This window comes from Crocodylus siamensis, chromosome 6 (assembly GCF_052110815.1).
Source record: "Crocodylus siamensis isolate JL-2025a chromosome 6, ASM5211081v1, whole genome shotgun sequence".
Taxonomy (NCBI): domain Eukaryota; kingdom Metazoa; phylum Chordata; order Crocodylia; family Crocodylidae; genus Crocodylus; species Crocodylus siamensis.
Genome location: NC_143400.1, coordinates 36,302,146 through 36,318,850, shown reverse-complemented (window position 1 = coordinate 36,318,850; position 16,705 = coordinate 36,302,146). Strand labels below are relative to the sequence as shown.

Genomic DNA, 16,705 nt, shown 5'->3' with positions numbered 1-16,705 from the left:
TTGGCAGTATGGTAAATCCCTGTGCTATAAGGAACCAACGACAACTACCTTCACGTCAGTCGTTGTAATTTTGGCCTGATTCAGTCTAATGCTATATCCACAGTTCTACATTACCTTTTTTTTTTAAGCCACTTTAGAACTTTGCTGTGATAATTACTCAATTTCCATTTTTAAAAGGAAGCTGGCTCTAAATTGATAAAGCATATTTAGAGTGAAAGTGGCACTACATAAATATATAATAGCCTTTTTATAAAGTGATAACATGATAGTCTCTATAAATGGAAAAAAATGGTAATTATTCTTGGACTATTTTTTCTTTAAAAATTGCTAAATTAGAAATGTCGTATTTATTTTCACTTACGTTAAGAAAAAACGCCTAGTCTCCTTTGTTTGCTAAATACATCAGTAAGTTGGGAGCCAGGGTGATACAATTACATTAAGCTTCTTCCCCCCCCCCCCCCCCCCGCATCATCTTCAATATATATTGAAGGTAAAATACAGGCTGGGTGAATCATTCATTAAGAATAATACATGGTAATAGGCAGCCTGACAAACTAGAATCGGGAGACTCTGAGGAATAAAAACCCAGCCTGCTTATGTGGGCCATTTTCACAGCTTTTCACAGGTTTCAGGATTTTTGTCTTGCTTAAATTAAAGCATGTTGAAGAATTTTAGTATTACAGTACTATTAAAAACAATTATTATTTGATACAAGTATAAAAACATTTTTGACCCAACACCAATTTTGAGTTTGCATTTTTCTCTGTGTGTGCGTGTGTTTGCGTGCACTTATCTGAGGCCAGAATTTAGTTCTTACAATTTTATACAAACTTACTAACTTAAATACTGCCGTGCACATAAGTTATACGTGCCATAGAGTGATATAGAAAGCAAGCACAGAGCTGCTATGGTTCTCGAGTTTCCACTGTAGGGGGCTTTTCTTTTATTAAAAGCATACAGCTATTAAAATATTCTTTGCTACAAGAGTCATGTTTCTGTGATGCAAAATTGGAACAGGGGGAAAATATCAGCTGTCACTACTGTCTTCATCTCTAGTCCCCAAAGAAAAGCATTTTATTAAAGCTTTAGAGTTTGCAACAGCTGCAGAGTCTAATTTTTACAGAAACACCATTTTAAAAATCATACTAATTTTGATTAAATGCCACAGGGTTCCACTTGAGTTTTACAAAATTGTATTTGAACACTTACTGTCTGACTCATATAGAAAGGGAGGGGACCACCTACCTATCCTGTTGTGATTTAAAAAAGGGAAAGCGATATTCAAGTTAATGAACCCCATACAGAGTTTATAACAAATGATAGTATAATATCAGTTATTTATGTCACAACGATACCCTTTTTGACCCAGTACTGTACAAATCCCTATTGGGATAGTCTTTGCCCCAAAGCATTTACCATCTAAATATACAAGACAGAGAAAGAGTAGGATTGGAAAGAGAGGTATAGAGAGAGACGGTGTAACTTTCCCAAATTAACACACTAGGGCACTGGTGACTTACACATCCTGTTGTCTTTTGAGTTTTAGTCCAGTGCTGGTCTAGCCATACATAGAGAGTGGCTGTGTTTTTATGGAAAGGAACAGATAATTCACAAATCAGAATCCTTTACCTGAAATGCACAAGGAGTGTTATCCACACAATACACTCGCAAGTTGTAATCCAGCGAATTGCAAGACAGGCAGCCGAAGACGGCTACTTTCAGCTGTTTAACAGCACAGTCGGACACGGGCTCCCCAACAAGAGCATAAGTTCCAAAGCTGTTTAAGAGAATGTGGCAGGCATAAGGATCCAACAGACAGTAGCAAGAAGTCGTTTCCTCTTCCACGGACATCACTTCCTATGCAATGAAAAATCACATTTCAAAATCAGCAAGCTTTTCTGAGCAGAAGGCATGACGTTTCAGTTGATCTATTTTTGTTTCCTAGTTCACTGTGTACTCTTAGTACGTTCACAGCTCGACTGCAGAGCCTTTACTCATGTTGACTTGAGTGGAACTACTTATGTGAGTGAGTACTCACCATGTAGCCCTGAGTCAGCAACAGTGCTTATGGTGATATATTGTACCGAATTCAATGTAATAATAATGACGCATAAGCAATTTTAGCACCTTTTCAAGCGTTCTTGACTTTATAGCTAATTTTTCCCAATGTCAAGTAAAGAAATTACTGTGAAGTTCAAAGTCAATACGCAAACCTTGAACAGCAGCCCGCGTCTGACGTCCTTTTACAGTATCCATCACGATAATGTTTATTCTTATCCAAAAAAAATAATCTTGTGTCTTCCACATACAGTTTTGCTGTGCTGTAGTGTCATTAGATAAATGATCTGAGGAATTTTCATGGTAATATTTCATTCTACCTTACTAGTCCTTGGCTATTTGCAACCAGCATTGAGACAACTGACTCAGAAGTGAGAGCATCTAGAGTAAGAGGACTATGATGAACTTGAAATAATTCAGAGAAGGAAAACAAGTAAGAGATGTAGCTTGGGTAGGCAGAGAGATGATTAAAAATATCATGTATGGTATCATTCCAGCATTCTCTGTCAGAGCAAGCGAAAAGGAAAAACACAACAAAGTAGTACATTTTGATTTACAATTGGTAAATATATTATGTGGCATGTGGTGGTCCTGTAGAGATTACTGGCACAAGGTGATCATTGGGCAGTAAAATTAAAAATGATGAAAAAAGGATGATATTAGCAAATCAGGAGCACTCTAGAAAATTTAGGTAAAACATATTAAAAGCCAAGTATGGATTTTTACATAACGCCTGACCTTTCTTGCAGCATAATTTTTTGCCAGATTGGTCAGGATCAGTTAAGACTGGAGATTTCTCAATAGTTTCTATAACAAAAGCCACAGTAATCAAGTGATAAAAACTCCTGTTACAGGACCGCTAAAGAGTTAGAACTGCAGCACATAAGAACAGTCAGAAGAAAAAGAGTACCCTGTTACTTCGATGCCATCTTCCCGGTAAGGCTTTCATTAACATGAATTTCCTCTTCTCATTTTGTTCATCAGTTTTGCATTTTGATGGGGGAAAGGTGAATTCTTTTAGCGCTGTGAATTTTACCATCCCTGGTATTTCTGACCAGCCCTAATTTTAGCCTAGATAGTTGCATCTTATGATTTTGCTGGCAGTATGGTCTCCTCAGGGAGGGAGGGATGGTTTTAACTTACCTCCCATTTCCCTTGTTGTATTCTTTTTTTCAAGTGAATGGTCCAGTGTTCAGAATTTACTTCTGCACAGTGTGGTATAGTCAAGGCAAAAGGAGTGGTGACAGTCACATCTGGAGGGCCACAAGTTACTTCTGGACCAAGAAGAACTTCTGTGCCTTCTGGCTGGAGGCTTCAGGTGTAAATAAATATTGAAAAGATAGATCAGTCTTCGAGTAAATATAACAAGGAAGTTAAAGTTTTTGTGATTTTCTTTTAAAATCAAGGTCATAAAACTGATTTGCATATAAAGAAAATTTCTATACCCATATTTAAAAGATTTGAAGACAAAATCTAAGTATCTTATACATCAGTGACATGGGGAAGCAGGAAGGTCAGCAGTCATAGTAATTTCAATACAGAATCAGAAGATAGCTATGAAAGAAACTTCTCGAGCCAAAGCTAATCAACCCTTCACCGGTCAGTTTGCGATCTTGTTCCCTGATGTACAGTTCTCTTTGAATAAATCAAAATGCAACTTTAATGTTACTGTGAAAGGAAGCCTTGCTTAATTCACCAGCTGGTAATATTGCCACGCAATTCTTTTCTTCAAAGAATTTCATCAACAACCTTTTCATAATAGTAAAGATGAGCCAAATGACGGTGTAAAAATACAGCCTCTCCCAAATTTCCCCAGATTGCGTCTGATTTCCCTCATTTGAAAACATACTTTAATTCTTCCAATTGAACAAAATAGATAAGTAATAGACAGCAAGCATTAAGTTGAAAATGCACAGTATCTGATACAAATCTCTGTTCTTTCCTCCCTTATTCAGAGCTAAATTTAACTCCGTCCCACACAAACCTTTTTTTTCTTACTCTCCTTAATAAAACACATAGAACATAGTTCTGACAAAAAAAGAGGGGGTGAATTATTAAGAAGGTTACATATAGAAATGAAGAAACACAATAGCTAAACACTGACTGACATGTAAAGGAGCTGTCAGAGATTTGAATGGAAAAGAAGGGGGAAAAAACAACTACAAGACTCCTCTGTGGACATTACTTAGGTTAAGAGAGCATTGCTGATGGAAGATAAGCATCTGTCTTCATGTATACCTTAAGGGATTGTATGTGTCTTTAAATGTTAAATTTGTTACTGGGTAAGCTGAGTTCATTAATAAATAACACTTATTTAAAAACACATATGCTGAGCAATGACAGGTGAGAGAAAAGGTGATTTATTTAACTTGTATCCTTCATCTTGGCTTGTGTCTCAAATGTATGGCTTACTAATGCGAACACTAGAACTACTAATCGGTATTCTGCTCTCAAAATATAAGACACGTCTGTGTAACACCACCAAGTCAGGAGGAAATGTGGCCCTGCCAGCCTGGTGACTGACTGCAGCTTACGTAGATATATTTGAGACAGCATTAAACTTGGTAGCTGGTGTACTGAGTGCAGCATAGTCATAGCTGTGCAGTAGGTAGTACAGGCTGCAAAAAACACTTGAGAAGCTGGATAGATAGAAATACTCAAGCACTCGGCCTATGCTGAGCCATGCCACAGTTGCCACACTTCTATCAGTAACTGAGCTTGCTAGTTTAAAGCCATCTCAAGTATGTGCGTGCAGGGCATGCCAGGTACCCATCCTTTCAGTCAGTTAGGCTCTCCGCCTGCAAATACCTTAGCACAAACACAACCTCACTTGTGATTATTATTTGTATTTTTGTAGCACGTAAGAGCTCCAGTCTGGAGCTAGGACTCTGTTTTTTTAAATGTCATACAAATAGAGACCCAAATGCTGTGTCTGCCTCCAAAAGCTTACAGTCTAAGGGATGTCCCAATAGAACTATTCATGTGGAAACATAATATGCAAGCATAGTGTTAATCGTTTGAGGCTTGAATGGAAAAAACATATTTAGAAATAAATGGGCTACTTCTTCTCTACTTTTTTACAGCAGTCAAAGTATTCATTGTTCACAAGTCCCCAAAGATCATACATGCATACATATTTGTTCTGCTAGAAACATCAAACCAAAAATGCATGATTCATCATATATTCTATTCTTCTATTGAAATGGCATTCTTGCCATTTAAGCCCAAGCTTAACAATAAGCATGCTGGCAATCTTACTGTGCTCAAAGATGAGCACCTGCTTAAGTGTTCTGCTGTGTTAGGGCCACCATTAATACTTCAAATGAACAGTTCTGAAACAACTTGTAGTCTGAAAATATATTCATTCAAACTACTTGGCATATGCTTGTGAATGTGGTTTTTTTTTCAGGAGCCATGAGTGCTTTGCAACTAAACTGTTACTAGGAGAAAAAAAAAAGTTTCTGCAATAACAATAGTGCCAAAAACAAGTAACGCTGCTGTTTTCAACTTGCATTTGCTTTTTGTTAACTAAAAACAGCCTCCAAAAGGTTGCTGCCAAAACCTCTTCCTACAGCACAAAACTTTGTTTTTAAAGTGCTTTCAAAATGATCCACCAGGTTTCTTAAAATACAGAGCAATAGGTCTCAGAAGTATTGAAAGCCTTCAAGCTAACTCTTTACATATTCATTTTTGGGTAAGTTATTTAATTCGGCTTACTCTGCCGTACCTCTGCAATGACTGATGCGTTCTATCTCCTTATCTCTGTTTTGATGCTGCTGCTGGAAGGGATAACAATAGCATATTTCCAGAGAATGAGTCAAACCCCAGTTATTTAACGTGGTGGGTGCATCTCTATCCTATCTCACTCACAACAGGCACACGTCCTTCAACTACCGCTTCCCACGCCAAATTGATACTGCTGACAAGTGCACAAAATACAGGGGGAAAAAGTTTGCCAAAGTTACCTCCAGCACAAAGTTTGACAATTCATCTCCCACAGTGGGAGCAAAATATAGGTTAAGCTGAAAACAACACTCCATTTACCCTCAGGGGCTATGAATCCAGGGGCTTAGTCATGCTACTGGTGATGATTCTCAATAAAAACTAATTCAAGCTTTTCAAGCATCAGCAAGAAAACTTAATACCACATATGCACTTCCACGCACACACACACCAGTTTGAAGGGAAGAAGTCCTATTAGCAGCTGGAGGGTGATGTGAAATGGACTGGGACAATCTGATCCTTGCATAAAACAAACGAACAAAAAAACCTGGAAAATGTTAACAACAAGTCACAATCTCAGAAATGGCATAGCCTCTATAATGGCTACTGGCAGCTCTCCATGGTCACTCTGACTCAGTGTAATTACTGCCTGCATACGTTGTGGAGAGGAATAGCAGGGACGTGTGTGAATGACCAATGACGAGCTCTTCGGAAAGGAGCTATTTAATTGCTTTCAGAGAATCAGTCCCCCTGTTGAACATATTGTACAAACATATGGGAATTCTGGGAATTATTTAATGCCAAATGAACTGAAATCAGCTAATTAGATGAACTCTCACACTTATTGCAAATAGCAAGAGTCTTTTCTGTAATAACTGACATGGTATTAGGATGCAATTCAGGACTGTTTATTAGGCAAGGCAGAGAAGGGAAACGTTTCAGGATACAGGTATTTAATATTCCCTTAAGTGCAGAGTAAACAAATCAGTAACCAGATCTAATCCCTGTAAATCCATCAAAATCAGGACTTTGCTGGATTTCCAGTAGAGAAAAAACTAATAGTCACCATGGCTGTGCCAGAACAGCAAATATTTCTCTGTGAAACTGCACAGAAAGGAACAGTCATGTCTAATTCCACAATATGTTGCTTTATGAGGAATTTAGAGGAAAAATAGATTTTTTCCCCCATTTCCTATTAAGATGTGTAAACTTCTGTTTTAAAGTCTAACTTAATCATCCAAACAAAAATTCAGAATGTCATTTTCTTCCTTCACAAATGAGTTTTCTAGTAGGGAGGGGCATGAATATAAAACCCTTTTCAATTCTTAAAAAATTGCGAAAAATGTTGGGCTTGGGCCAAGTCCATCAAGTTGAGACAAAATGCAAGTGCATTTTGCGTTCATAATTCTTGCTGCTTTTAGTCTTTCCTATTACTGTCTTCAAATTAAGGGTAATCTAATGAAATCAAATGCTTTTCAAGCATTCCTGAGTGAACCTTAACAAAATCCCTCTGAGGCACGTGTTAGTCTGCCCATTGTGCATAGGGATACGGAGAGTGTAGGGGTAAGCCTGAAAGGTGGCTTCAAGCTTTGGGTGCTTCAATTTTTGGTTTTCCCACTTTGACACATAGGACCATGATTTTTTCCAGGCGGTAATGAGCACTTACAGACCCAAATGCAGTCATGCAGACCTTACCAGACCTCATCACCTCTGAGCAATAAAGTACGAAGTGCTTTAAATTGGGCATAAAAATAGTGGTATACAAAATTTGAGGCTCAGGACCCTGTTGCCCTAATCTAAATGATGACATAGTGTTGAAGGCAATAATCAAAATGTGCCTAATGTGCTGCTACTCTCATCTGGTAGCATTTTACCATGCACTTTTAGACTATTGCGTGCACTTCTAGCTACCTGTGTACAGTGCAGGGAAATGATGAATTGGGGCTTAAGTGTTTTGCACAAGGTCACACGGCAAGTCTATGTTAGAACAAGAAAGAGAACTTTAGAGTCTTCAATCACAATTCCCTGCTCCAAACATTATACCATACAACACTTCATATGCCCTCAAAATAGCACAATGTGTTTGATCTTTCTTCTTGTATTACTGGAATAACTATTCATAAATTCCAGGTAATCTGCTATTTGTTCAGTCTCTTTCCATGCGACAGAAACACTGTTTTCTTCTTGTTCAAACCTATTTATCTGTATGATAGATTTATGCTGGCTCAATCACCTTTGCAGCCTTGATTTGGAACAATGTACCTTTTCTGTATTATGCATACAGACGAGCTTTTTTACTATGTTGAACACAGGCTTGAATCATAGCACTAGAATCTAATGCAGAAGTCACAAGAGCAGGAAGATCAGGAGCATTATAGAGGATGGCCTTAAGAAATACAGTTGAGGAAAAAAAGAAAAAGAAAAAAAGATGGCTCCAAAGAGAGGGTGGAGTCCATCAAGAAGAGGAGTGGCCTTGGAAATTTAGCTGGGTCACTTCATTGCTGCTCTTTATTGGCCCCACGACAACTGCACATAAAATAGTCAATGGCTTGTGATTGTCCTATTTATTCTTAAAGAACCTGAGAACAATACTGAGTGTGGCATTGCTTAGAGAACAGTATTTAGCCCATTTTTTTCCTGGAACTAAGGGCCAGATGTGAAATGGTATGAGGTGTAACTGAGCTACTCTTGTCTACATCAGCTGAGAATGAAACCTTTCCATTTATTTCACCAATATGCCTGCCTTAATGGCTATGTTATACTTCTATTATGTTTTGAATGCTCAGAGTGTCGAGTCATTCCCAGGGTTTCTGCAGGATTCATTTCAGCCCACCCCTTGCTAGTGCCATCCTAGCCCTCTCACTGAATTTGATGCTGCAGCATCCTCAATGATTGACCCAGGAAGGTAGCCAGGAAGGTTTCCAATTATGAAAACCAATGCAGTCTGTATTTCAGTCTCCCACATGCACACCTGGTGCACTGCCAGTGGAAGATCTTGATTTCAAAATGGACTTCTAGCTTTTAGGCTTGAAGTCAGTGACTAGTGAGAATGTCATGGAGAGGATCTAGTCCCCGAGACAAAGACTAATGCCAGTTAAAAGCATTGTTCATATTGGTTGCTAAAGCATCTTCTCCTCTGTCCAAAGAGAAAGCAGATCAGCAGCAGAGGACTGAGGCCATGCACACAGCCAGGGATGCTCAACTGAAGAGAAGCAGTGCTGGGCAACAGCCACTTCCCAAACATTCAAGCCCACCTTCAAGTACTGACTCCACTCAATGGCTTTTACTTCTTATCTACAAGCCTGGCATGGGATCGGAGACCAGTGTGGCTCCTGGATAAAATGAGACACCCAGGGGAAGGCAAAGCGAGGAGGGGAGGGATAGGTCCCTGCAGTGGTGCCCACCTTCCATGCCTTGAATTTCAATTTCTCATGGTCATTCAGAACCTACTTGACTTGCATATTCGCTCCTGCATTTACTTCAGGTACACTGCTTTTTGTCTCTCAATCCCTAAATGTATTTACCAAAACTGGGTTAAAAAAAAAAAAAAAGGAAGAAAAGGAAAGAAGTTAATGATTTGTTTTAAAAAATCCATTTAAACAAATTTTGAAAAAAGTTCCTACAAATATCAAAATACCAGCCAACTGCCTGCCATGAATGACGGAGCGTTTCAGGGACAGGTTACATGCCCCCTTCCCCTCCCCCCAACTTTGGAGCCAGCCATGTAAACCAGGGGCAGGCAGTTATTTTGGGTGGATGTCCACTTACCGAGTTTTAGCAAGCTGTCAAAGGCTGCATGGGTAGCTCCCCCACCCTTGGCAGGTGCCCCGCCCCCTGGTTGCCATCTTGTGACCGGATGTCTTGCCCCCTGAACTTTGCCACCAGAACTCTGTCCTCTTGCCCCCAGAAGTACTCCTCTCAGCAAGGTGTTGTGCCATCTTGGAACCACAAAAGTACCAAATTGTATTCTAAAAAGGAAACATCTACAGTATTCATTAAGCTGATTTAAAAAAATAGTTTTGTCCTGATTTACATGCGTTTGTGTAGTGTACACAGCGGTGATTGCACAGTAGCTTAAAATTACATCTTAGTCTTGTATACTGTGGGGGGTGGGTATAGGTTTGTGGAAGGCTGTGGATGTGTGCGTATGTCGGGTGAGGGAGCATGTGGGTATGGGGTTTGTGGGGGGTGGGTGCCTCAGCTGGGTGAGGGGGTGTGCATGTGGGGGTCTGCATGTATGGCAGTTTGAGGGGAGTGTGGGTGCATGTGTATGGTGAGGAGTGTGTGTAGGACTCATCCTATGAACACACCCCCATGTGTAGATGATCTATTCAGGTCCCTTCTGACCCTTGAAACCAGGAAACCCCCACCCCCACCCACTCTTTCCCTGGCTGCACAACTACACCCACCCACTCTGCCCCTGGCTTCACACACGCACACCCACCCACTCACTCTGCCCCTGCCTGCATACACAACACACATCACTCATACACACTAGGGCTATGTGAAGGTTCAGGTGCTGATTCGCTCTGGAGGCGATTCAGCCTGATTCAGTGGCCAAATCTCCGAATCCGAATAGAATCAGGAAACTAATTAAAAGGTCTGAATCTACTTGAACCTCTCTGAATTGATTCAGAAAAGATTTGGAGAGCTTCAGCAATTTGGGCAGTCCCTGCTCACTGTAGCACGGAGCTAGACCCAGACTCCATGCTGGGGAGGAGGGGGCGGGGAGGAGAGGGCTGGAGGAGGGCAGCAGGCACCATCCCCTGCCTGCTCCCCCAGCCTCCCTGAGTGTCACCTGATCCCTGCCTACTCTCCCAGCCCCTCCCCCACAATGGCTGCCTCACCTGTCCCAGCTCCTATTTTTTTTAAAAAAGCCCCTACTCACCGGCTGCTGCTGGAGGGGGAGGAGAGGGGAAGGATGGGATGACAATCCCCACTGCCCCATGCTGTGTGGCAGGCTCTGCCACAAGCCTCCTGACCCCTACCCGCTCTTTCAGCACCCCCCCCATATCAAGGCTGCTCCACCCACCCCAGCTCCTGGTCCTTTAAAAATAATTTTTAAAAAGCCCCAACTAACCAGCTGCTGCAGTGAACTTGAAGTTTCTGGGCCCCAGAATCCTTCTGACTGAACCCCAACCTAGAGTCCTCTCCTCAGACAGCCTCATCTGCCTTTATACATGCTATATAGCTGCCTGAAGCCATTTTCCTCTCTCAGGTGTGGTCCCCCTGGGACCTTTGGCTACCAGCCCTGGCCCACCTCCAGGCCGGTCGGAACCCCTGGCCCTCAGGCATCCCTCACGGTGGGCCCCAGGCCCTTTTGACCAGTCTGGTTCTGGCCCCAGCATGGGCCAGTCGAGGGTACTCTCTCAATCATTATTGAGTCTCTAGCCCCTCACTCTCTCCAGGGGTCTACCCCCTGGGCCCTACACATAAAGGGGTAACCCACCCAGTGGTGGGGGCTAAGGGTTAAGGTACCCTGACTCACCTTTCACAGGGGTGGTAACTGGCTTGGCATTTCCTGGGGGCACCCGCACCACTGAGAGCCCCACCAGGCCACCCACTCCCAGCAGGGTGCAGTTTTAGGTCATTCCCAGGACCAGGAGCCTCCTTACCATCCCCTACAGCTTTCCCCTTACCTCCAGATGTAGCTCTCCAGCTAGGCAATGTTGTTGCCTGACCTCCAGCAGCCAAACTGCACTATTTATATGGGCAGCCCTGAACCAAAAACGGCTGCCCTCATTAGGCACCTGGCAGCTGCCAGCTCCAGGGCCTTAAAGTGGCAGGCGCACACAGTGCCCTGCCATAGGGGCATTTTTATTTATTTATTTTTAAAGAGCCAGGAGCTGGGAGAGTAGGCAGGGCAGCCATTGAGAGCGGGCGGGGGATGGGGCTGACTCAGAGATTCAGCCAATTCAGCGGCGGCTGAATCAATTCGGGACAGTGATTTGAATCACTGAATCAAATCGCTGTCCCCCAAACCAGCCGAACCCAAAGCAAATACTAGCCACTTCGCACAGGCCACACCACACACACCCACATCAGACATGTACACACCCTACCGGCAGCTATGTGCTCCCTGCTCCTGCAAGGCAGCTGGGTACATGGTACCAACAGTGCCGGCAGGCAGGTAGTGCAATTGCTGGTGGTGGGGTGGGCTGGGTTGGGCTGCTCAGTCTTGCTGAGGATTCTCTTGGGTCCTACTGCCTCTGTCTCCTATCAGCTTTGACAGGAACCGGGGCAAGACAGTACCGTTTTAAAGCCTAAGGGCTCCCTCTGCCTCTGGCTCCCTGCCTGGGGGGGCAGGGCCCGTGCAGCCAATTGCCAACCACCCTCTCAGGGGCACATGCATAGCTGGCCCCCAGCATTATGGGCAGACAGATAGAAGTACTAAGCCTTTTATTATATTAGAATCTGGTAAGCGCCATCTCCCATTTAGCACAGAAGTGTGATAATTCTGTTACTTTGGGTGGAGAACTTTACCCTTTGAGAGTAAACTTCCATTATTTAGCATTACAGTACTCAGGTATTGCAGAGGTTACAGAAGTCAAGTCAAAATGGCTGAAAAAAGGGAATATAGTGTGTATAATTTTGAATCCTGGGCTTGCTCTCCATATACCTTCCAGCATTGTTTTTGCTTTCTAATCTTCCCAATTTGCTTCTGCCTTCCCAGTATGAACTCATTTTAAATCCATTCTACTCTAACCCTGGCAATACAGAATCTCTAAAAACATTCATGACACTATTTATTAAAGCACTGTAATTTTAGTATCAACGACAAAGTGAACTTTTTCCAATGTTTTATGTACAAACTAAAAAAAGAAGTTAATTTATGGCAGTACTCCCAATCTGGTCAATTCTTTCTAACAACAAAAGAGCAACCAGTGCTCTGAGATCACAATCTAAAGACCTGACAGTCTGTACAGCAGCACCTATACTCAGGGCTACTGTCCAGGTATTCCTTTGATTCTTTGTTTCCCATTACAGTATTATGTACAATAGATCCATGCAGTAATATGAGGATTCTTCATAGACTGTAAGGCCGGAAGGGACCTTAGAAGATCATCAGGTCCAGCCCCCTGCACCAATCAGGAAAGATAACTGGGGGTCAGGTGACCCCAGCAAGGTAACCAACCAGTCTCCTCTTGAAGATCTCCAGGGTAAGTGATTGCACCACCTCTGGAGGGAGCTTACTGCACAGTCTGGACTACCTGACTGTGAAGTTTTTCCTAATGTTGAGCCTGAATCAGTCTTTCAGGAGTTTGTGGCCATTAGTCCTGGTTTTCGCAATTGCTCACCAAGTCCTTGATGTACTCCTCTAGTGTAGCGGTAAGCTGCTACTAGGTCCCCTCTCAGCCTACTTTTCCTCTGGCTGAAGAGTCCCGGATCCCTCAGCCTTTCCATGTATGGCTTGCCTTTTAAGACTGTCATCATACGGGTGGCTCTTCTTTGGGCTCTCTCAAGCTTGTCTATGTCCTCGTTAAAGTGTGGTGCCCAGAACTGGACGCAGTACCCCAGCTGCAGTCTCACCAGTACTGAGTACAGTGGAAGAATCACCTCCTTGGCTTTGTGGGAGATGCATAGATTGATGCATGCCAGAGAATTATTTGCCCCTCTGGCTACAGCATCGCACTGCCAGCTTATATTCATACTGTGGTCTATTATTACCCCCAGGTTCCTTTGATTTGTCGTGCTGGTCAGTTTGGTGCTGCCAAGTTTGCAGGTGTGTTGGGCGTTGCTTGTCTTGAGGTGGAGCACTTTACACTTCTCGATGTTGAACTTCATCAGGTTCCAATCCGCCCAACTTGCTAGCCTATCTAGTTCCGCCTGTAACTGTAGCCTATCTTCAAACGTGACCACGCTTCGCCATAACTTGGTGTCATCCACAAACTTGGCCAGTGACCTCTTCACCCCCACATCCAAATTGTTAATAAAGATGTTGAAAAGTACTGGACCAAGTACCGAATCCTGTGGGACACCATTGCCCACTTCTTGCCAGGATGACACAGATCCGTTTGCTACGACTCTCCGGGTCCTGTCCTGCAGCTAGTTTCTTACCCACCTGACTGTCTCGGAGTTAAGCCCACAATCCTCCAATTTTCTTGTGAGGACATCGTGGGATACTAGAACAAAGGCCTTTTGGAAGTCAAGGTATACAATATCAACCTGTTCTCTTGTGTCCAGGTGACGAGTTACCTAGTCATAGAAGGAGATAAGGTTGGTATAGCAAGACCTGCCCACGACAAAGCCATGCTGGCTGACATTCAGAATCTTACCTTCTGCAAGCTGATCTCAGATAGATTCCTTGATGACCTTTTCTAGGATTGTCCCTAAGATGGAAGTTAGGCTGATTGGCTTATAGTTACCTGGGTCCTCCCTCCTGCTTTTCTGGTGGATGGGCTCAACACTGGCCCTCTTCCATTCCTCAAGGACTTTCAGGAGTTCAGCTTTCTCCTGGGTGCCAGTAACCAGCTCTCCTGAGTTGCTGAGCAAAGGCTCCACACTTCCATTTGTTTTCCTTCTGTTCCCTATGTACATAACGGACTTCTTGTTGTCCTTGGTTCCCGTTGCTAATCTAAGTTTGGCTGTTGCTTTAGCCTGTGTTATCTGTTTCCTCCAAATGCAGGCTGTTGGGGAATAGTCCTCCTTAGGGCCTGCCCAAAGCGTCCATCATTTATAAGCCTCTTTCTTCTTTCTTAAGAGGACTGTGATTTCCGTGTTTAGCCAAGAGGGCTTCCCAGCCCTTCTGTTACCTTTTCTCCACATGGGAATGGGCTTCCCTTGTGCTTCAAGGATCATGTCCTTAAGGAACATCCACTCTTTGTGCCCACCTTTTGCCGTTGGTCCCCAGTCCTGCAGCACTTGTCCTACTAATGATCTGAGCTTGTTGAAATTTGCATTTTTGAAGTGTAAGACTTCAAACCTGCTATCCAATTTGTCTGCCTTACATGGGACAGTGAACACGATGGTTTCGTTGTTGCTGTCACCCAGACTTCCTTCCGTTCTTAAGTCAGTCACCAGGTTGTCTCCTTTGGCCAGGACCAAGTCTAGCAGAGCATCACCTCTGGTTGGCCCATTCATCTCGAGTCAGAAAAAGCTCCTCGGCACAGGTCAGGAAGGATTGCGGCCATTCCAGCTTGGCTGAATGCTCTTCCCAGGAGATGTCTGAATAATTAAAATCGCCCGTGATGAGTATGTCACATGCATGTGCAGCCCCAGTTGATTCTAGAGTGAACTCCAAATCGAGCTCCTCCCCGTGGTGTGATGGTCTGTAGTATACACCTATAGTTAGGTCTGTCTTGCTGTGCCCCTCCCACCTGCAACTTGACCCAGAGGGTTTCTATTTTTGGAGCTGATGTCAGGCTCCAAGGAGGTGTACTGCTTCTTCACATAGAGAGCAATGCCTCCTCCTTTCTTCCCCACCTGGTCCCTTCTATGCAGGGTGTAGTCCTCTATAGCTACACTTCAGTCATGTGAGGAGTCCCACCAGGTCTCCATAATCCCTACGAGATCATAATGCCCACTGAAGAGTAGGAGGGCTAGCTCCTCCTGCTTGTTCCCCATGCTCCTGGTGTTAGGATATAGGCACCTGAGTTCTCTTACTGAGGCCCTAATCTTCCTGTCCTGCAAGAGTGGCTCTCCCAGTATCCCTATCAACTGGGCTCACTTGTATGTTGGTCCCTGTCAGTGTTCCAGCCTGCAAGGGACTGCTTGGGCCCCTCATACCCCCAAACCTCTCTGCCCCATATACTGGGAGGCTAGGGACAAGGGGCAGTGGGTTGGGAGCGAGAGGCACTGGGTCGAGACTGGCCATCAATGTTTACAAATGGGTCCTGCTACAAAAAAAGGTTGCGAACCACTGCCCTAGGCCACTCTTAAAACACAGAGCTGAGGCTCAACTTGCAATTAGTTTTTCTATATAGTGCCTTCACTAGGCTTCAATTAACTAGACTAGAAGTTATGTTTATGATAACTCATTCTAATAGGACTTGCTATTTCTTCCAGAAAAATTGGCAATAAAAGAAATGACACACACAAATAAAGTATAATTACACTACGTGAAGTCCCTTTTTCAATAAGCAATCAGAGGTATGAACTGGTGACTTTATCTTTATAAAAGGAAGGTTCATGTTATTCAAACCTCTTAGTGAACACAAGCCATTGTTATCTTTTCCACTGCATCTTTAATTAAGACTCATTTGAGTTATTCTTATTTTCATATTGCGATGAATGTAGTATTAAAATGCACTATTAGAATGACAGCAATTTGTATTGTGGTGTGTAGGAGGGATAGTGTTTAAGAAAAGGGAGAGAATAAAACCGTGATCAAGGAATCTTTACACAGTCAAGAGCAGACTCTGCCTCTGGTTATAACTGGGTTAACCCTATTGTTGGAATTTGCCCTATATATTCTGCATTTAATAAGGACTCCCTATTATTCTAATCCTGATAATTGCAGGCTAGCAACATTTGTCTCTCTAATAGAACCTTCCCACTGAGCATCTCATAACACTTTACATGCATTAATTAAATCACATAAACAGGGAGCTGAAGCAAATCTGCCCAGTGCTTCAAACTGAATCCAGGAGAGCTGGGAACAGAATCCAGGAGTCCTAGCTCTTCTTCCTCCCTTGCTCCGCCAATCATTATGCCTGATCATACATGCTACCAGGCTGAAGTCTCATGCTTCAGCTTGTGAAATGGTCATGACAGGCATTAAAAAGACCTTTTTCCCTGCTGCACACCTGGCATTACAGAATGTATGTGAAACAGGTCCCTTTCCCTGTTGCTAAAGTATCAGGGGTCAGCCACTTCTGGAGGCAGGACATTGCTCTTGAGGGACTGACCTGGCACGGCAATCTATATGCAACTGAACAATAGTTGCATTAATTATTTTCAGTGTTTTGTTTCTCCCACCACTCCC

At 43.1% G+C, this 16,705-nt stretch overlaps 1 protein-coding gene across 1 annotated transcript in view; it reads right to left on the bottom strand.

The window, feature by feature from the left end:
* UNC5D (unc-5 netrin receptor D) overlaps positions 1 to 16,705 on the bottom strand; it is a 187,356-nt gene that overhangs the window by 23,395 nt on the left and 147,256 nt on the right. Inside the window, exons 12-13 of the mRNA XM_090053908.1 lie at positions 3,202 to 3,370; positions 1,630 to 1,857 (exon numbers count right to left, since the gene is read on the bottom strand). Of these exons, the coding sequence (XP_089910034.1) occupies positions 1,630 to 1,857; positions 3,202 to 3,370 (397 nt within the window). The remainder of the gene's footprint in view (positions 1 to 1,629; positions 1,858 to 3,201; positions 3,371 to 16,705) is intronic.